Here is a 22,299-nt window from a genome sequence, read left to right as displayed (position 1 = left end):
GAAGAAAAATGTTCATTAGAAAAGAAGCATCGCTGTCTACACTTCAACAAAATCCTGTCAGTCGTCTTTTCTTTTTGATGTTACTTGTAGGCCTGCTCATTCACACATGTTCTCCTGAATACAATTCTTTCCAAAATTGGGGCAGAATTGGGTGCAAATTATTCTGTCTCCCACTATTTCTAGAACCTGTGCTAAACCAATTCACAAGGCCAAATGTTCCAGGTTACTTTGCATTGGGAATAGTTAAAGAAGTTGCTACACTGGGTAAGGGAAAGTTGTATGAAACAACTTCACATTGCAGAAGTTTGAAAAAATAGATGTCTGATGCTACTAGATGGCTTCAGAATGCCAAAAGGAAAGGAGTTGGGAGTTTCAAAGAACTTTTATAGTGATGTTTCTTTATAGGATAAATGATAGGACCTCCATGGTTTTAAAAAAATCTTTAATGTGCTGCTTTCAAAATGATAGCGTCAGCACTAGTCTCTTTTAGTTCTTGAAAATGTTGCTCTTTGCTTGTGTCTGCATTTAACCCTACGGAACAGATGTTATATTAACTTTTCATGAGTTGACTCTCTTTGTTTATTTTAACTGTTTGAATGCTGTCTTCTTCTTTTGTCAACTGCCAGCCAATTGCTTCCGTGCTTATTTCTGGGGGGGGGGGGGGTGTCCATTTGACTGGCCATTCTCCAAGATGGGGCTGGCCTCTTAGAGAAGCATGGGAACCTTCCAGGAAAGAACTGGAACAGACAGAGCTGTGTGTAGTACACAACCTGCCCAGTGTCCTTTCCTAGTGGTCCTGAACAACAACAACAACAACAACAACAACAACAACAACAACAATAACAACAAACAAATAAACAAACAACAACTTATTTATACCCTGCCCATCTGGCTGGGTTTCCCCAGCCACTCTGGGAGGCTTCAAACAAAAGATTAAAAATACATTAGAAGAATTTAACGGTAGAAGGGTGGGACATCTACAAAGCTTGTACTAGATAAAGCTTTTGTTCCAGGATCTGTTGCGTGTTTGGACCCCCCAGTTAAATACAAAGGTTTGGCCAGATTCACTAGTTCCTATGAATCCTACCACTGTATTTATGTTTGTGCTTTATTTCCTGACTGAGTGCAGGAAATTCAGCTCTATAACTGAATTTTTTTAATCAATAATTCACTCATTCTCCTTAGAACCAACCACAGCTGCACTTTCATAAATGCTTAATTCCTTGATAATGTGCCACATACCTCGAGGCCATATGCTTTGTGATTCGATGTGCAGCCTGTGGGTGAGATCATAGTTTCTAGTTTGTGTCTGTGGTACATTGCACTAGTCTTGATGGCGGTGGCTGGTTGGCCATGACTTTATGTCAGTTGTGGGGTGTATCTTCTTGAGTTAGAAGTCATCTCTTGAAGCTACAAACAGAAACACTTGGTCTTGATCTGGCAGCTCTGGTCCATGGCATGTTGAGATAGGAGGCTCAGGTGTAGGTCAACAGTGAATACATTTTTTATTCTTTGGAATCTTTCTCTCTCCATCACGCCAAACCAAATATGTTTAAAATATCCCCAGTGAATGTTGATGCCATCTTTTCCAAAGTTTCCATCCCCCTTCCATAGTGGAGCATTATGACAACAGTGTTGGGGGGTGTAAGACATTAATAGATGGTAGAATTTTGATAATATTAGGGATATTGAGGGGAGAGAGATTTTGTGCTGGTCATCAGGCAATGACTTTTTCCACCTGTCTTGCCCTACCCTCCAGCCCTAGGAGCCTTTCCCAGACCATGACTTCAGGAACAGCAGAAGCAGCTGGGAAGAGAAAAGAGGAGTTCAGGGATATTTGTTTTATAAAATAATTTTATAAGTTGTTGTGTCTTTGCTTCTCAGTTTGTATTGTGCTATTTTATGCACTTTGACCTGCTGTTATTTTTATTGATTATAGTTTAGAAATCATTTATTGTAATTGTTAAGAATGAATTTCTGTTTAATTATTATTTGCTGATATTTGATTTTATTGTGTGTTGTTAAATTCTAATGGATTATTGAAAATTACTTTATTTGATATAAGTTTTTTATTTTAAAGTTAGGTTTTTTTACCATGCCATTTTTGTATTGGATCAGATTGTTATAAAGTGTGTGATATTTGTTGTTTCTTCAGCTTCTGTATACTAAAATAGGAAGGTGATATACAAATAAGCACCTCAAAGTGCAAATAGATAAATAGGTACCACTTCAAGCGGGAAGGTAAACGAAGTTTCTGTGCGCTGCTCTGGTTCGCCAGTAGCGGCTTTGTCATGCTGGCCACATGACCTGGAAGCTGTACGCCGGCTCCCTCGGCCAATAAGGCGAGATGAGCACCGCAACCCCAGAGTCGGTCACAACTGGACCTAACGGTCAGGGGTCCCTTTACCTTTACCTTACTATATTTTTGGGAAAGTTATTTGTACATGCTGCTCTATGGCTTCTACTTACGTGGCCATAAAGAAAATTTGCATGATGATTTCTGAGAACAAAGAGCAGGTTTTCATTTATGTTTTGATACAACTGGACAGCATTTTGAATCAAATGCTTCCTGAGCAATGCCAGGTATGAGACTGCTGGTAATACCATAAAATAACAAATAAAACCAAACACCAAAAACAAAACAAAACACTCTCCCACTTCCTTCGGTGATTTACCTTGCAATTTCCCATTAATTTTTCTTTTATCAGAAAACTGCTGCTTTTTTTGGAAAAGTGTGGGCTTTGCATCTGTTACTCCCTCTTGGGTAACTGACAAGGACAGTGGCCCAGATTAATGTTACATGTGCTGTCTTTAAGTGTATTTTGGTAAATGTGCCAATTTTTGCCGCAGCCCTATCCAGACTTACGGAAGAAGAAACCTGTCCTTTGTGAGAATATAGCCAGGACTGCTGAGGGGGAAAGTTTCCTCTAACGCAGGTGTCGAGAACCTTTGGTCCTCCAGATGTTGCTGAGCTATTGCACCCATCAACCCCAGCAAACATGGCCAATGCCCATGGAGTTGTAATGGATAATGGATAGTTCAGTAACATCTGGATGGCCAAAGTTTCCCCACACCCGTTGTAGTGCTAGATGTATATTTTCCCGCAGTTGTTTGTGTTCTAGGTGACCAAACATGGAAATGTAGGTTTTCAATATAGATAGAGTTCATTGAGAAAGAGTGGTGGTCTTGTATTCATATATTCCTACCTGAGGTCACTGGAGGAAGGGGAAAATAGAATATGAGAAATAAGCATTTCTCTTCAATTTTATTCTCCATCCTCCACCCCCCCCCCTGCTTTCTTTTCTGCATAAATGGGATGGCAGGCAAACATTTTTTCCCCACATACTGATTGGAATTTGTTTTAGGGTGCCTGGTGCCAGTTAATATTCATTTCACCTTCTGCCTGCAGGATTCCAGTTGGCCAAGTTTACCTCACAGCTTGCTCCACCTGGGTAGCCATATTCTGTTCCATCCCCTGCCCCTGCCAGTGTATATTAATAAAAGATGCACTGCCTAGGTTAACTTCACGTATCTGCATTTATTTTGGATTAATTTCATTGGGTGTGGCTTGAAAGTCTCCTTTTTTGCACTGAAATACAAGCTGTGGAGAAATTTGAGGCGCTCATCTTAAAAGTGTCACATACTCTCAGCTTTAATCATAGCTCAAAAGCATTTGTTAAGATACAGCTCATTCTGTAAGAAACAGAAATATGTCTTGCCAGTCAGACCAAAAATAGCCAGACACATCATTTTAAAAACAACAACAACCAAACAAGTTTTTAAACTATGTGGTTGGATATATTCTACTTCCCTTTTGACAGAAATAGAAGAAAATTGATCTAATGCGATTGGGCCCAGACATTACACATTTTTCTTGTTTACCAATGTCTAACATCATATATTCCATTTGTACCATATCAATAAAACAGCGCTGTATCCCCCTTCCCACGCTTAACACATCTTAGCTTGAAATGATTCAGCAGAGCATGAAATTATTGGTCTCAGGGTCGTGGGTTCAAGCCCCACGTTAGGCAAAATATTCTGGCATTGCAGGGGGTTGCCCTAGATTATTCTTGTGGTTCCTTCCAACTCTACAATTCTATGATTTTATTGATATTAATAAGCAATTCTATATTTATGATCCACTAACTCAGGCAGGGTCCGTAGGATATGGTGTGGGGCAGGAGACAAATAACATCATACTGTGCACCCAGTCCTCTGAATTATGACCATCCATTGTGGAATAATAATAATAATAATAATAATAATAATAATAATAATAATAATAATAATATATTCATACCCTGCCCATCTGGCTGGGCTTCCCCAGCCACTCTGGGCGGCTTCCAACAGAAATATTAAAATACACTAATTTCTTAAAGATTAAAAGCTTCCCTAAACAGGGCTGCCTTCAGATGTCCTCTAAAAGTCTGGTAGTTGTTTTTCTCTTTGACATCTGGTGGGAGGGCATTCCACAGGGCGGGTGCCACTACCGAGAAGGCCCTCTGCCTGGTTCCCTGTAGCTTTGCTTCTCACAGTGAGGGAACCGCCAGAAGGCTCTCAGCACTGGACCTCAGTGTCCGGGCAAAGCGATGGAGGTGGAGACGCTCCTTCAGGTATACTGGACTGAGGCCGTCGGTGTGCTAGTGGTGGTTTGCTGTAACTGAGTGCTGAGTTCAACCACATCCTATGTCCCCTAAGTTGTTAGGAGACCCCTGCTCCCTTCACAACGCTACAATTCTCAGAGTAGTTTAACAGTCAATCCCGCATCCCAAGGAACTCTGGAAATTGTAGCTCTATTAGGGGAAAGGGGGTCACCCAACAACTCCCAGTACCCTTAACAAGCTACGATTCCCACGATTCTTTGGAAGAAAGCCATGATTGTTTAACTGGTATAGCACTGCTTTAAATGTATTGTGCAAATTGGACCAAAGTCTTTTTAATAGTCCCCCTTCCCTCACCCAGCTATGGGATTGCACTCTTTAGGGAAGTGCCAGGTTAATACTCTTCTGGGTTTAAGTCTCCATGATGTTCAACATGTGTGCATTTGATGGCTCTGTTAGTTCTGTGCTGTACATAGTCAAATTTTATTATACTAGTTTTGTATCTAGGCTTTATGCTGGCTGACTCATTTTAATGGTTCTTTCTTTTTTGTTTCTACGATGCCTCAATAATTCATTTTATGAGGATATCTGATGCAAATGTGAAGAAAAAGAAGGCACCTTTTTCATATGTGGTGGTCCTGTAAGATAATAAAATAATTCTGGGAAATGATATATAATGAATTGGAAAAATTGTTTAAATTAATCTTTATTTTTTTAACAAAAAACAAAAAACCAGAGGCTTTCTTACTGGGAATTGTAGGTGCTGATATTCTGAGGGAGCAGAAATAACTTTTTATGTATGCAACGACAGCCACAAGGATGCTATTAGCCCAGAGATGGAAATAAGATAAAGTCCCCACCAGAGGGGGGTGGCAAATTAAATTGCTGGACTATGCCGAAATGGCAAAATTGACCGGAAAGCTCAGGAACCAAGAAGACCAAAACTTCAACAAAGAATGGGGGAATTTTATAATCTATCTTGGAGGCCATTGTAAGGAGATGGAAACACTAGCAGGATTGCAATAACACTTGCAACGTAGCAAGGAACTATGGAGTCAATAGATTTATACAAAATATGGACTATTGAAAAAGATCGAGGGGAAGCTGGGAAGTCCAGAGATTTAGAGGAATCTCTTAACTGTTGATGTGTATGGTTGTATTGTTATAATTTTATATATGTAGAATCAAATAAAAATTATTATTTGGGGGGGGTTACGAGGGACCTTACAAACTTAATAAATAAAAGCATTATGGCCCTGACATGACTGTTCAGCCAGGCAAATGGTGAGTAGGGGGTATTCCCTCTTCCCACTCATGTGACTCGAAGTGCTACCTGCTGCTGCTGCTCAACCTCCATCCCTCAGGATGCTGCTGATCGTGTCTGTGGCTCTCCTTCTTCAACAAGATCCCAGCTGGGTCAGAACTAAGGCATTTAGCCCAGCATCCTGTTCTCACAGTGGCCAACCAGATGCCTATAGAAAGCCCACAAGCAGAAGCCGAGTGCCATAATACTGTCCCCACTTGTGATTCCCAGAAACCAGTATCCACAGGTGCATTGCCTCCAACAGTAGCTAGCAGTCACCCGTGGCCCAATTCTCTATAAAATATACTGTATTTCATACATATAGGCACATACAGTGGCTACTTGGCAAAAGTCTTTCCCTCCCTTGATGGGTAATAGCACCTGAATAACAACAACAAACAATAACAACAACAACAACAACAATTTGTATACCACCCTTCATCCAAAGATCACAGTGCGGTTCACAACGTAAAAATGCAAAATGAAAACAAATAGAATATATAATAGAACAAAATCAATAATCCCCCTCCCACAGACACATTTTAAAGGTCTTATAATATAGCAGACAGATGAAGAATCAGACGGTTCTTGCTTTCTGAATCTTCTATCTTTCTCTTTTAACTTCTTTTCTTTTTTACTATTTCTTTTTCCTTCTCTATTTCTCTCCCCCACCCCTTTCTGTATTTTTATTGTATCTATATAAAAGGAGAAGGGGACGACAGAGGACGAGATGGTTGGACAGTGTTCTCAAAGCTACGAACATGAGTTTGACCAAACTGCGGGAGGCAGTGGAAGACAGGAGTGCCTGGCGTGCTATGGTCCATGGGGTCACGAAGAGTCGGACACGACTAAACGACTAAACAACAACAACAACAACAACATATAAAAGTATTGGTTTGGTGAAAACATGGGAAAATATATCAAGTTTTGTACTTTTCTCTAGAATCCTTAATGTGATTTGTTTGTTTGTTTGTTTGTTTGTTTGTTTGTTTGTCTGTCTGTCTGTTTATGGCCATAGAATGTTAATCAGCCAAATGCCCAGTTGAAGAGAAACGTTTTCGCCTGGCACCTTGGTTTGGCATAGACCAGTGTAGAAAATAAATGTGTGTGGGTACACATAGGAGCGGCAGGCCCAAAGCACTTCCATGTTATTATTAAGGCCTACTCAGCAGACCCACTAAAATAAAGGAATATGACTAAGTTAAGTCTATTAATTTCAGTGGGTCTGTTTTGAGTAAAACATTGCAAGGTGGACGGAGGCTCAGGGGCACAATCCAAGAGATGCCACTGAGGGCACCTCCACCGCCACTGAAGCCTGACTTACTGGAGTCATGCTTCCATGTTCCAGCGAGTCCTTGCAAGAGCCCCATGCAATTTTGCAGGGAAGATCTCACCGGAACTCAGAAGCCCAGGGCCGGCTCATCGTAGACCCCCGGTGGCACAGGGCACCATGGCGCCGGCCCGCCAGGAGGGCGCCGCGAGCTGCACCCGCCCGCTGGCTGGCCGGTCCGCCAGTCCGCTGCGCAGCTGCGCACGCCTACCTGCCCACTGCACTGGGAAACGGGGCGGAAGGGCGCCGGAGAGATCCAGCGCACCATGGCGACAGGGGCGCTTAAGACGGCGCTGCAGAAGCCACCTCCCACAACTGCATGACCCCAGTAAGTGAGACTTCAGTTGGGACAAGGGGCAGCTTCCCAATTCACCTCAGGCGATGAAATGGGACAAGCCAACCTTGCTTGGTTGAATACCACCCACTGAAATGAATGAACTTAAGTTAGTCATGGTCATTGCTTTCAATGGATCTACCCTGAGTAGGACTGGTCTTGAACAGCACCTGTTACCTCTGCAAGCCCTTAGAAGATATTCAGTGTGTGAGTCAGTCTTAACTCTGCTTTATAAGACTGCAAAAATATAATAAGTAAAAAAATCAGCTCAGACACTATCCTAAGGAACTCCTTATGCATCAGCAGTGAAATAGGAATGACTATATTTTGTGGGGGGAGGGAGAAATCAAAGTGAGCATTGTATTAATCAGGAATATGTGTGCAGTCCATAAAACAAGTGAGGTCTGCAAAACATGAAAAACGGGGAGTGTGCCCATATGTGCATAAATGCAGTAAATGCAATAAAACATCCACATAGCCGGGGGGGGGGGGGAACGACACATCATCTCTTCACAGCTTCTTGCTTATCACACTGCTAAGTTGAACACCTCTAAAATGATGTGATAGGGGCAGACATTTTCAGAAACTGGAGGGAGCTTATTGCCCCAGCCTTAATATTTATAGAACAATCCTACATTTGTTTTAGCAGAAGCAAGCATTTAATGTCACTTACCTCCAGGTCAATACATTCAAGCTTACAGCAATGCAAAGCAATTCAATAGATGTGAACTCAGTAGAAATTTGCATTGAATTCAATAGGTCTTACTCAAAGAATGCATGTGCATTATCAACAATAGGTGCCTCTGCCAGCAATGGGTAGATTTGGGTTTCTCTCAGTTTCTTACTTTTCTAACCTTAAGTTCAGTTCTCCACATTTCCACACAAGTTCTCATGAAAATTCATCAGCATTTTAGTGTGAATTTTCACATTTTACATTTTGTATCTATATTTATAAAGGAATTTCCTCTATGCAATGTATTTTTGCATATTTCTAATATATGCATTTATAGGCACACTTTACCCTAATATATGTATTCTTGTACACATCACTTGGCAGGAGAACTGCTTTGCAAAATTTGGAGAAGTGTGAGTTTTGAAGGGCGGCTGCGTTTTGGTTCACATATTGTTTCAAAAAGTGAAGGCTTGGTAAGGTCACCTTTAAATGTGAACTGCATCAAATTTATTCCCCTTCTCTAACTACAACTTATTAATAATAGTAGTAGTATCTTTATTAGTACAGTGGAACCTCAGTTTATGAACACCTCGGTTTACGAATTTTCGGTTTACAAACGCCGCGGAACCATCTGGAACGGATTAATTCACTTCCATTACTTTCAATGGGAAAGTTCGCTTCAGTTTATGAACAGACTTCCGGAACCAATTACACCCATGCTTCAGGTTAAGTACGCTTCAGGTTGAGTACTCCGCGGACCTGTCTGGAACGGATTAATCCACTTTCCATTACTTTCAATGGGAAAGTTCGCTTCAGTTTATGAACGCTTCAGTTGATGAACAGACTTCCGGAACCAATTGTGTTCATAAACCGAGGTACCACTGTAGTCAGTTTCTTTTGCCAAAGCGAATTACTAAAAATAAGGGAACAGCACCAAAACCAGCTTATCTCCAACAAGTTCTTCTTTCTCCAAGCGGGGAAAAATAATAATCAAAGTACTCATCATGTAGTGTGACATCACATCTGCATCTCCATGTTTCTCAATTTGAATATCCTGTAGTGAGTGTCTCATGAAAGAATATTTAAAATTCTCTATTCAGAACCCACAGGCAGGGGTGAGTAGAGATTATTTCCATGGCAGCCCCATGATAAATGCAGCAGGTGTTTTCATGCCTATCACATTACCACAAAAGTGTGATCTCCCTGTTTATTCGTAGGAGCCTATAGTTTTGGTTGTGAAATCAATGATCAAGCTGCAGGGCTACAGTCTGAATTTCGTGAAAGACATTGCAACATTGTGCCAATTGGCGTGAATAAAGTATCTGGTACAAATATTTCCTTTTCTTCTCCGCAGAGAGGCTGTTACTTTAGAAGGTCAAGACACTGCAGAGAAATTAACATTTATGTCAGATGCTACATAAGCAAACCTCTGGAAGCTTAATTATGATGCTTTATTTCTTGATTACAAATGGGTATGAATCTTGTAGGCAACACTTCCTGTTTTCTAACGACTTTTAAACTACTTACGGCTGAATTGATTTAACAATGCATTTTTTATAGTATGTAACCATTCAGCCTTAAATAGTCAGTGCCAGAAGTGGGGGCGAATGAATCCATCAAAGTGTAGCTGGTTCACAAAAGACGAGCTTAAACAGGAGGGGAAATGCAGGTCAGAGTAACAATTTGGCACTGTGTCAGTCATGCATGGGCACTAAACTGCCTTCTTGCACCCAGAACAAGATACTTCTGTATGCATGACGACGGACTGAAGCCTCCCATTTGATTTCTGAACAGATCTGAACTTGTGCGTGCAGGTCTTGCCAATGTCTTTTTATTTAAAAAAGGAACTTTTCGGGGGGGGGGTGCATTATCTTTTTTATTTAAAAAAAAACCATTTATTGTCATCTTTTTATTTATAGCTAGAAGTTCTTTGATTTTCTTGAAAGGCACCCAAGAATAATAATAGTAACTGTGAACTGAAATAGATACAAATTGTACAGAATAAATAGTTCATATAAACCAAACTAAGCTTTGTAGTAAAATAAAGCTGTCGTGCTTCATGTCACCTTCATCTTCTGGAGCATCTTTGTGAAGTACATCCCATTGATTTCCACAGAACATCTGCCAGGCTGCTCGCATTATTTTCCCTTTTTTGGGTTTGCATCTAAGTTGTTGGGCGTGTGCACCGAAAATGTGGCTTGAGTATGCAACGGACGGGTGTGCAAAAACACAGATGTAGCCGTCCGAGAGCTAGAATTGATCGTACCTCCTTGTCGAGTGCATACTCATCAGAAAACACGGGACAGTTGCAGTGTGATAGCCGAAACAGCCTGACAGAACTTGCTTTCATGTAAGCATGCTTAAGCATGCGGACAAATCAATGGCTGGGACCCAGCTTAGTCACTGGCAACTATATATGTTCAGCATTAACATGACACATACCCAAGATTCTGGACTGCTAACATTGTAAATATAGATTCCAGCGATTTGCTTTAAAACAAGTTGCAAACCGAGCACATGTACTTTTTTTTTAAAAGTGCTTGGTATCACTTTCAAACCGGACCTGATGAAAGCTCTTTTGCTGAGTAATTGTAGCAAATATGGAGTATTTATACAGATACACAAATAAGATCTCATTGCTCATTGGTGTACTTATTTGCATGTGACATTTAACTCACCACAGTGAATTGATGTTTCATCTGAAGTATCCACAACCATAACAGGAGCCAATCATATAAATAATAATTATAACCCAGCTCATTGATTTACTAATATATTTACAATAAATTCTCAGTAGCTTTCCAAATTTCCTCAGGTATGAGTGCCAAACCAATGGTGCACAGAACTCTATAGCAGCATTATATTGAAGATTGTCCAAAAAACAATTAAAATTGCCTACTAGGGAAAGTAACCAAAAAAGAGAGTTTTGTTTATGTCTTTTAGGATTCCTAGATAAAACATGTACACAGCTTTCCCCTCCTTCTGAATATTCTAACAGGGTTTTTTTCTAAAAATATATAAATAACATTCCAAATAAAAAGTACTTAAATACTGGCAGACCTTGGGGGTGTACAGTTAAATATCTGTTTAAAAATCATGTAATTTATCTTGTATTTATTATGTGGCAATCTCATGTGCAATCCATAGACAATACTCATACATGTGAACTAATTCCTAACCAATATACACTAGCTTCTTGGAACCAGGTATAGAGGTGCATTTAAAAGAAAATTTAGTGTCTAGGTCCAGGGTACAAAAGTAACCAATGCTTCAAGCTTTTTTCTCTCTTTTCTAAGCGGACAAAATGAGGGATTGCCATGCAGGTCTCGAGGAATATGGCCAGCTGAACTTCCTCCCAGAATCCAGTTGCCCAAAGATCACATTTAATGTGAGGATGAGACACAGAGCCTGCAAATTTCCCCATGGCTTCACACAGTTATCCCTGAGAGTTTCTTTTCACTCGGATTACTACTGTGCTTAAAGTTCTGATTGACGACACATTATTATAAGGCACTTTTATTTACAAGTTCCGAGTTAAGATAGAAGAGTTTTCGACTTAATCCTTCAAAAAAGGGTCCCTTTTATGTTTGCTGTTCCAAGACCTCCAGGTAATCAGGTTCAGCATGCAGGTTGGCTTTGAGTTCAAAATATTCATTTTTAGTCTGTTCTAGTAAAACTTTCCTTGGTCTGGAGTACATGAGTGTCTCCATTAGCTTTAGTTCCTCGTGAGCTCCTGGATAGTGTACCTCCATATCAGGGTGTAACTGGGCTATGTTTTTCCGTAGATACTCAGTTATCCCTAGTTGCTGAAGTTCTCTTTCTTTCTCAAGAATGTTCCTGTACAAGGAGCTGGCATCCTGGAAGGAAAGGAACTCAGCCGATTGGTCTGTAGCTTTATATTTGACATTTGACCCCGTCAGAGGGGAGGAGTGCTCCCTCTCCAAGAGGCCTCTGCGGAGATGTTTGGAATCATTCATCTCCTTGTCATTCATCTCCTGTTGATGGTCTGTAAATTTGGGGCTGAAAGATGGGCTTCGATAAACTTGCACCATGGGGCTGAGCATACGCTGCTCATACAAGCTTGTGGCCGGGCGCTCAGTGGTGTGGTGTGTCGTTTTGTGACCATACATGCTGTACTGAAGCTGCACTGGGCTGTTGTCCCGCATCTGTTCGTCTGCGTGCTTCTTTTTGTACCTTCTCCGCCGGTGTAGAACAAGGACGACGATCCCAGCTGCGCAAAAAATGATGGTTACAAAGACTATCAAAAGCCCCAGGATTAAAACCGAAAGAGGAATGGCATCGGTAAGTGATCGCAGAATAGTGTCTGCCGTATTGGCGGTGGTTGGTGACGTGGTGACATCTATGAAGCTAGCATGAGTTGCGGAAGATGGGCTGTTTATTCCGGGACATAGCACATCACTATTCAGAGATTTCAGTTTCTTTTTAGCTAAATGCCTTGGAGATGTGCAGAAAATGTCGCCCGTCATTGTGTTTCTGTTCAGCTTTTGTATCCATTGCTGCAGCCCAACTGAGTCACAAGTACAATCCCAAGGGTTGTCTTCTAGCTCAAGTTGTACGAGTAAATCCAGATCATCTAAGACATTCCCTACAGGCAAATGTGCAAACTGGTTGGTTTTCAGATTTAGCCTGGCTAGAGGAACTCCAGAAAAAATGTGGGCTGGCAAAGTCTGAAGAAGGTTATTATTTAAATAAAGGACCTTTAGTTTAGGCATGGGATGAAATGTCCCCGGTAAGACCTCCTTGATGAAATTATATTCAAGATACAAATACTCAAGGCGCTGCAGGCCTAAAAATAAATTACGACTCAGCTTGGTGAGATGATTCCCATTGAGATATAATTTCTGCAATCTGGTGAGATTGAGGAAGGATCCTTCTTCTAGTATTTCAATACGGTTGCTTCCCAAGTGAAGCAAGTCTAGGCTGCCATAGTCTACAAGGTCTGATTTCAGTAATGTCTGAATTATATTTCCAGCTAGTATAAGCTTTTTAGGATTTGGAGGAGGAGGCCCTAAATCTGACAGGCTTTCAATGTTTTGTTCCTGGCATTGCATTAAAATCCCTGAAAGGATATTGCTAGTGCACTGACAAGGGATCGGACAATATACACCAGGAAGCAGAGTAGCTGGCTTTGTTACGTGAAGTGTTAAAGCAGTTTCCCTGGTAGGAACCCTAAAAATAGGTATTACCTTGGTTGAGTAGTGACTATCACTTATTGACGTGGTAACCACCAAGGGTAAGGACCCTGATGGGGCATCAAGATCATTTGTAGGGTGAGTGGGACAGAGGGATTCTTTTTTTAATCTGCTTAAAATGCTGCCTTTCAAAATGGGAGGGCTGTGGCATACAACATCACCTATTATGGACTGAGGAGGCATGTTTTCTAACCAAGCTTTCAACTCCACCAGGTCGCAATTGCAGACCCATTTGTTATCTTCCAACTGAAGGTCTAGAATTCTACCAATATGTTCTAAAAAACCAACATAAGGTAGAGTCTGCAGCTGGTTCCCACGGAGATCCAAGTGAGTTAATGGCACAAAGCGAAATACGTTGGAAGGAAGAAACTCAATGGCATTGTCATTTAAAATGAGCACCTTTAGCCTGTTGAGCTTGCTGAAGGCACTTGATTCAATTATTGTGATGAAATTGTTGTCGGCTTGAAGGAATTCCAAGTTCTCCAGCCCATGGAATGTGTCTTCCCTAAGTACTTCTAACGAGTTATGATTGATATGAAGTTGCTTAAGGAGACTTAGTCCATTAAATGCTCCTGGTTCAATGTCTACAATGTAGTTAAATCCAAGATGGAGTGAGAGAGCGTTGATGAAGCTGGAGAAGTCATTCACATGTAACATGGTCAAACTGTTGTTGAGGAGACTAAGGTGGAAAGGCCGGGATGGTGGAACATGTACTTGCGATAACTCCTTGATGCCTCTTTCTTCGCAGTTTATATTAAAGACACCATCCTTTTCCTCACAAGAACACAGCATATCACAAGAGCCAATAGTTGAAGGTAAAGCTGGTTTGGACTGTAGTACATCACAAGCAACCCCCATCAAACTTAACGTAATTATCCAGAGCTTCATGGTCATCCAGCAGCTTCTGCAAAATACAATACAGATATATACTTCATTTTTATTTTTATTTAAAGGTCATCACCACAACATAAGGTAGAGTCTGGAGCTGGTTTCCTCTACCCCTTGCCCGCCCATATGCTCCAATATACAAGCCACCCACTGAAGCCGCAACTCCTATCAACTGAAACATTATAGTAATTCTTTAAGATGAAAATGGTCAACTGGTTGACCATTGAGTGCATCCAATTTCCAAGTTAAATTTGCCCAGTTCTGTAGAGTAACATTTCTGGACACCACTGTGTTCTCTGCTTATTGGATAAGCAACTTTCTTTTCACAAGGTGGGGTGACTAAACTTCACCCAACTATTCTGAATGAGTGTTCGTGTTAAGAACTATGATATTACCCTCTTTTCTTGAGAACTACCATAGTTCTTCCTTGAGGATTGTGAATAACCCAAACAGTGGAGTGGTATAGTGTATGTCCTTCAGGCTTAAGAAATCGGCTACCCCTCTGCTGTGTGGAAAGGAAGAGTTACAAGTCGCCACTTGTCAGAAGTATATGTCTGATAATTGATAACTTGTACCATAGATGGACCACAAAAAACCCTGAATTGTCGATTTATTTCAGTGCAAAAAACTTATTTAGAAATTGGATGAAAACAACAAAGGAAGAATGCTGTCCCCCAACATTTGTCACAGTGAATGCCAAACATTTGAATGATCAAACGATTTAAACTTTTAGCATAGTAACAGTTGAGTACCAACATTTTATTTCTAGAATTTAAGTCAAGAAGGAAAAGAAGTCACAGAAAAGAGAAAAAGTTTCATATAAACACCTCAGTCTTGCGTGGAATCATAGGACTACCTTTCCACTACAAAGTGGCTCCCTCTCTCCAATCATCTCTCAGTGAAGATTTACAATGAATCAAGGATTGTAAATCCTGCTACAGCTCCAATATTCACCTGGCAAGGTTATAAGGGTCCATTACATTCTACAGCATGAAGACAGTTGCAGCATGTTCCAGTAATGTCAGAGTCTAAAGCCATATGAGAGGTACCTGTGACATGATTCCTTGCCATGCCAGCATTGCAACATGGCAAGGAGACTGTCTAGTCTGGTCTTTGCTAAAGAACTAGTTAAATTGTGTCCATTACCAGTGTTACTTTCCCATTCTGTTGACTTCTGTGGCAGCTAACATGGTACTTTCCATAGAGTTAGATTGGTCCCACCAGAATGGACAGGGGAAATGACAATCATTGACCAGCATCTCATCTGAAATACACCACATGGTTCTTCTACCATGGTGAGCTGTGCATATCAGAAATCATTTATTGAATGATTCCAATTCCTTAAATACACAAGTCACTTAGAAGTTACGCATACACAGCTACAACTATGCGTCTGACACTCCCAGTGCAATCCTTATACATGTCTACTCAGAAGTGTCAATTGATTCATTCCCTATTTGTGATGCTCCCTTTCATTTGTGAAGTTTGGGGGGATGGCATCACCCACAAACAAGATGGAGGTACCAATAGACTTAGGGAAACACAAAAATGGGGAGACTCCAAAATAGCTCAGTGAGGACTGAATCTGTTCCAGTATCCATGGAACAATGGATCAGGTGGAAAAGAAAACCAGGAGAGGAGAGAACGGAATAGGCTGGCAGGCTGGAAGAACTCAAAAGACTTCAAAACACTGCTGATCAGCTGGCAGACAGGCAGGAGCTGTTAGCTGAGAGATAAGGCAAGGAGCATAATAATAATAATAATAATAATAATAATAATAATAATAATAATATATTTTTTTATTTATACCCCGCCCATAGAAGGAATAAAGAGGAGAGAGGAAGCTGTACAGTTACATCCCTGTGTCTCTTCCTCCATTCCCTTTCCCCCATTCCTCTCTTCTATGAGCAAGAGAGGATGGAGAAAGGGGCATTCAGGTACAAAATGATTGGAGAGAACCGTAACTTATATTTGGATAAATCATTTCGTGGCAGGGCCAGCCAAGCATGTTTTGCTGCCTGAAGCAAAGGACAATATGTTGCCCACACACAAAATCCAAGTGGACTGGCAGCTGGATCTTATTTAAATGCTGGTCACATGATATCATTCTCCACATCATCTGGGACAGCAGCCTAGTTTAGATGTGGCCAAGTTGGGGCACGTAGCACATACACGGGGGGACAGTGGCGGCGGTTATCATGCTATGCATTTTGCATTTTTTACAGCCCTGTGATTAGGGGCTTTAGAGGAACAAGTGGCACCTGCTGCCTGAACCAGTTGATACCCTTTGACTAATGGTAGGGCCAGATTATTTCCGAGTTCACGTTGAGAAGTCTTATTTAAAATGTCTCCAGGCTGCCCATCAATAGAAAAAAGATCAAAGCTGAAACTGGGCATTAGTGTGCCTACAACCAAGGATCTCCTATACCCCTCAAAAAGATAGCAGGAAAGAGAAGAGAGCAGGTGTGTGTGCTGGTAGTCCTGCTAATGCAAATGCCTAAGCAAATGCAGTTTACACCATACTGCAGGTTAGGAGAACCTATGACTAAGAGACAGTGCAGTACAGGCAAGGGTATATGATGAATACTGCAGGCCAGGCTCCAAGTTGTCTACAACCACCATGCAGGGGTTATCCAGACGCATTAGACCCCTTGTTACAGATTACCAGCTGACACGGCAGCTTTCCATTGTTTTGATCCTCATGATCCGGTCTGGGCTGAGAGCGGAAACAAAAACCTGCAATTAAATTCACTGCCATAGCCCTAATGCAGATGGGTGTGGCTGTGGATTGTGTTGAGAGACTGTCACAGCAGTCCCAAAACATAGCCCCTGGTTAACAATGTATGCCAGAGGTAGAATTGGGTCTGGGGCTGGTGTGGATTCCTGGTCAGCATTCTCCTATATGTCTTAAAGATGCAGTAAAGGATGCACCAAAGATCAATCAAATTCACCACCACCCTCAAGTCCCCCTCCCAGGCCAAACTGCTTGCACAACCTTCAGGCTTCATTGGCATGTGTGCATGCTGATTGGCTGTGCTGTCAAATGTTTTTTTAAAGTTACCTAAATTTTGTACATGAAGAAAGAGCAAGGACAGCGGTTTTTGAGGGTCCCTCACCTGTCGCAGGTAACATACACACACCTGGGGCATGCTGCAACATTTTGTTGCAAGGCATAACTCATCCTTATTTTAAAGCATCATCTCTTATTTTTGCCCTCCATCTGTTTGTGTGTATTTGCATTTTAGGTACATCTTGGAAAATAAGTATAAGAAGAAAGTGGGGAAAAAGGGGGACAAGCAAGCTGTGAACAAGATGCTGATCTGGATATATTAGATATTTTCATCTACATTATTAATTTCACTCGAAGGTAAATATGGCACAGAATTGCTATATATACATGGATGATACTGCCTCCTATGGAATTCAAAATGTGCATTGCCTTTAAAGGAACCAGTTTTTGGAAATGTGGACCTGCTGAGCAATATGTCCTATTAAACACGTTTAAATGTGGGAAATTATCTGTCGTACTAACACAGTTCTTTTAATATAGTTTAACTTGCGACTGCGTATTCTTTACTTATCTTTATGTGTTTACTTAGTCATGTTTGAGTATCTCCTTTTGTTTCACATGGGGTCATCTGATCTCAATGTATTAACAATGTAAACAGTTCCATATTTCCCAAGTAAAGAATTTCTGCTTTGGAAAGGATGCTTCAAAACACATTTAGGCAAGCTCTGTTTTGGTACACTGCTTATTCTAAGGCAGGGAGCAATAGTCACCTTCCAGTGCAATTCTGTGCATGTTTACTTAGAAGCAAGCGCCACTTACTTCAATGGGACTTCCTTCCAAACAAGAGTGCATGGAATTACAGCTTCAGCTTCTCTGAAGTGGTGCTATTGATGCCCATGAATCTAGCCTATAATAAGGGGCTAAAGGATTGCAGTTTTTACAGATGACATCCAATTTGGCTCGGAGACTCAGCTCAACATGCAACCACCCAGAAAGGTGCTTTATGCAGAAGTTGAACTTTTTCTTCATTTCCTTCTACAAAGCATTTGTGTGTTGACATCTATATGCACAAGTCCAGGATTCATAGCTGCCAAGTTTTCCCTTTTCTCGCGAGGAAGCCTATTCAGCATAAGGGAAAATCCCTTAAAAAAAGGGATAACTTGGCAGCTATGCCAGGATTGAGGTCATGTCTTCAACCACTGTGAAGTCGTGTGTTGCTTCCCTGCACTCATTTGGGCAATTAGTACCATTCAATAAAGGAGATTTTGCAGCAGATTTTAACCCGATTGGGCTTCAGGAAGGCATACTGCTCTAAAGTACCAAGGGGGTGCAATAGTAGGAGAGGAATATTGCCTTCAAGTCCTAGCTTGTGGACGTCCTCAAGGCATCTGGTTGGCTACTGTGGAGAAGAGGATGTTGGACCGAAATCCCAAACCTAATTACCTGGGTGTAAGACCCATTGAACTCAATGAAACCTACTCAAATAGGAGTCCCCTGTTGGTGGACCTTTCTGATCCTCTTAGGGCTGCAGTAGATTTTATTTAGCTTGGAGGGATTCACTTCCAAGTAAACATGTACAGGATCAGTCTGTTCAGCTACGGGTAGCAATTTTGATTTTTTTTGTTGTTCCAACATGACTATAAGCTTCATTTCAGAAGCATTCAGCCAGAGAGCATGGGTGTGTGTCAGATTGGCCCCATAACTAGTGGAACTCGCAGTGAAATCCTATATAAGCCTACTCAGATGTAAGTCCCATTGAGTTCAGTGGGGCTTATTCCAAAGTAATTGTATATAGCATTGCAGCTTCAGTCTTAAAGGCAACTATGTCAATATTTTGAATGGGCCAATATTTTGAATGGGCCTACAAGTAATGATGTGGGTTTTTTTCTTGTTTGGGTGTGTGTGTGGGGGGGGTGTCCATAAAGGGATAAATACACATATTTTGGATCAAACAAAAGAAGTTTCTTGCCCCACTCTAGAGTCTAAAATATCCACTTCTCCTTAACTTTAGTACGCTCACCCCAACCAACCTTGCTGACTGATGAACAAGACCCAGCATGTAGATCCTGTTCTACCAAAGGAGTTAGCTTAATACCAGCCATTAAAGCAAAAAGTATTCCCCACTTTTAGTACCCAAGGCTTTGTTTTTTATATCCTAATTTCACAAATAAAGCTTCTTGTAAACACTTGTCTTCAGCAAAGCAATTGGGCCATTAATTCAACTTTTATTTTCTCTTAACTGTTCTTCTGCTAAGCAGGCAGAGAGAGCACTCTGAACATACTTGTTAAGATGTCCTTGGGCAAAAATTAAGAGAAGTAAATCAACATGCATTAATTTAAAGTGCATGTTGCATCGAAGGACGCTTTACATACATTTCTGAAGATGAAAGGCTCCCACATTCTTTTCTGAAACACAAATGTTTAAAAGTATTTGCAACCGGCTAGAAAGGCATTCGCCTCTTAATCATTGTCCTACTTTGGCTGGGTAAAATTGCAATGTCTTTCTCTCTCTCTCTCTCTCTCTCTCTCTCTCTCTCTCACACACACACACACACAGAGAGAGAGAGAGAGAGAGAGAGAGAGAGAGAGAGAGAGAGAGAGAGAGAGAGACAGTTTCTGCAGAAAGATTCTTGGAGCTTCTGTCTAGTCTGGAAGACATCAACTCACTATCTTATATTTTGTCCTTCCATCTGTCCACCTCATCCCAACTCTTCAAAAGCCATTGCTAGTAACACAACTGTAAACAAAAGCCTATTTTTGGCTAACATATTATTTGCATTTTAAAACTTCTACCCCATCAAACATGGCTTTATCCATGCATGGATGGGGCCCCCCTTGGGGCTGCTAACCTTATATTATAAATATAATGAAACTTCAAAATATCCAAAGTGACACAAGAGTATAACTTACTTAATATTGCCCGTTCCAGAGAAGTGTCCCTTGTACCCATTAATTCACTTGCTTAGTTGAAGCATTATGTTCCCAATGCTCTAATTTCATAGATACTTTCAAAAACTACCTTAAATAAATGGTTCCATTTTGAGCATGGAGGGAGGAGGGAGTTTGGGGAAAACCTAAGGAACACCACACACACACACACACACACACACACACACACACACCTCCCCTGCCTCTTGGTAGATTTTTGCACATTTTTGCATTTTCAGGAGCACTGATTAATGAGTGTCCCTAAGGCAAAGTTTCCACACAGATTGAAAGCAATAAACCCATCTGTTTTAAACAACAGTAGAAATCAAATACCTTTCTTGTTTCAATTAATGCTTATACAGTTGTTAGAAAGTGGATATGACGGACTACAAAGCCTCAGGTTAAGGAACAATCTCTTGAATATTTAGCAGGCTATGTGCTCCTTTGTCAAATTCTGCAGGCAACTACAGCTTACTCTAGGATCTCAGAAGGAATCTATGGGTTTGGTGTATGTAAAATCCTTTTCGTGTGTGCCACTGCAAATGCCACTCCTTAAATCTCTCCTTCCCTGCCAGCCAATTTCTTTTAAGAACCTTCCATGCACAAAATATCCCCAGGACCTATGCAACACTTGAGGTGCCATTCTATAAGTTTTGAGCAAATATTTGCTCTAGCAGGAAATAAGCCTCTCTCTCTCTCTCTCTCTCTCTCTCTCTCTCTCTCTCTCTCTCTCTCTCTCTCTCTCTCTCTCTCTCTCTCTCTCTCTCTCTCTCTCTCTCTCTCTCTCTCTGTGTGTGTGTGTGTGTGTGTGTGTGTGTGTTTGGTGGAGCGGGGGAGAGAGAAACAGAATAGGTAGCCAAGGTGATTTTTACAATGCAAAAAAAGCTGCCTATAGTTAAGTTGATTCCTAAATGAAAGTGTCCTTACCTGTACAGCAGCTACACCCACTGACACAGCCGGCGATGCACAGAGTCGCTCTTCGTATACAATCCCCTTCCTTGTAATCTCCAAAACGAGCCCTTTCCAGTCCCCCACCAACCTAGGTTAAGGTCTCTCTTTGCAGAGATCTCAAGCGTGGCTGCAGTTCCTTGAAGTTACAATCCTAGATCCGAAGCAGGACAGATCATTTTTGACTGAGAGCGGGGGGGGGGGTGTAATAATAATAATAATAAAATCTTGCAGGAGGTGGAGAGGGGTAGAACGACGCCAGGGAGAAACAGAACCCACTACACCATCCTGTAAACAGTTGTCCCTTTTGCTCAATTAAAATTCACAGCAGACTTCCCAGCTAGGCTGACTTTCTGCACGTAGTTAACCATTTGCGAGCTTCGGGATGCAGGAAATAAACCCAGCGCTCCGCAGGACTTCAAGCGATCACTCCTGGCTTTGCAAGAAACGCAGTATGTATCTTTAGATGCTTTAAGGATCCAAACTGCTGCGATCCACGCTCTCTCTTTCTCCGTCGCTCCCCCCTCTCTCTCCCCTCGGAGAGTCTTTCTTGTTAGCTCAGTTTGTTATTAGTCAGATTGCCAGAGGCTGGGAGGTAGTAGGCGTAAATAAAGAGACTTCTTGGCTTTTGACTCAGCCTTTAAGCCCTTCCCCATCGCGGAGCGTTAATCTGCCAGTGTCATTTAAAACAAGATCCACGCAGCTCCACCTTAGGAAAGCTCAGCTCCTCCTCCTGCTGCTGCAAATTATCTCACCTTCTTCTCCTTTACCCCCTTCTTAACCCTAACTCCCCCCCACACCCTTAAAAAAGAAGCAAAACACCTGAAGCTCCTAAAAGAAACATACTACTCCATCTCTCATAGAAAGCAAAATAAATATTCATTTCTGGGAAGGAGGGAGGGATATTCCGTCAGCATTTGGTAGCCTTATCAATGAGAGAGATTCTTGTTCCAATCTGGATCCAAAGGTCTGTTGCAAAAACTCAGAGATTGTCCAGCCATTGACTAGAGAATATTTTTTTCTCCTACAAAAGAAGACTCTCTGTGATTAATTACCTGTTAATAGAGA

At 41.3% G+C, this 22,299-nt stretch overlaps 1 protein-coding gene across 2 annotated transcripts; it reads right to left on the bottom strand.

Annotated features, from left to right (window-relative positions):
• Nucleotides 1–7,483: 7,483 nt before the first annotated feature.
• On the bottom strand, nt 7,484–21,850 carry SLITRK6 (SLIT and NTRK like family member 6). Of its 2 annotated transcripts, none has more exons than XM_035116263.2 (2): nt 21,211–21,850; nt 7,484–14,361 (listed from the first exon to the last, which is right to left on the bottom strand). In XM_035116263.2, exon 2 carries the CDS (start codon nt 14,349–14,351, stop codon nt 11,826–11,828), a length of 2,526 nt encoding a protein of 841 aa, XP_034972154.1. In that variant the 5' UTR covers nt 14,352–14,361; nt 21,211–21,850; the 3' UTR covers nt 7,484–11,825. The 2 variants fall into 2 exon arrangements, with proteins under 2 accessions (XP_034972154.1, XP_060129334.1); XM_060273351.1 differs by lacking the exon at nt 21,211–21,850 and adding an exon at nt 19,729–19,758.
• Nucleotides 21,851–22,299: the final 449 nt, after the last annotated feature.

This window comes from Zootoca vivipara, chromosome 4, assembly GCF_963506605.1.
Source record: "Zootoca vivipara chromosome 4, rZooViv1.1, whole genome shotgun sequence".
Classification (NCBI taxonomy): Eukaryota; Metazoa; Chordata; class Lepidosauria; order Squamata; family Lacertidae; genus Zootoca; species Zootoca vivipara.
Note: the sequence above shows the minus strand (reverse complement) of the source record. Positions and strands in the feature narration are given on the sequence as shown.

What these genes read in the sequence shown, in the direction of transcription:
- SLITRK6 (XM_035116263.2), bottom strand. Translation starts at nt 14,351, where the DNA reads ATGACCATGAAGCTCTGGATAATTACGTTAAGTTTGATGGGGGTTGCT.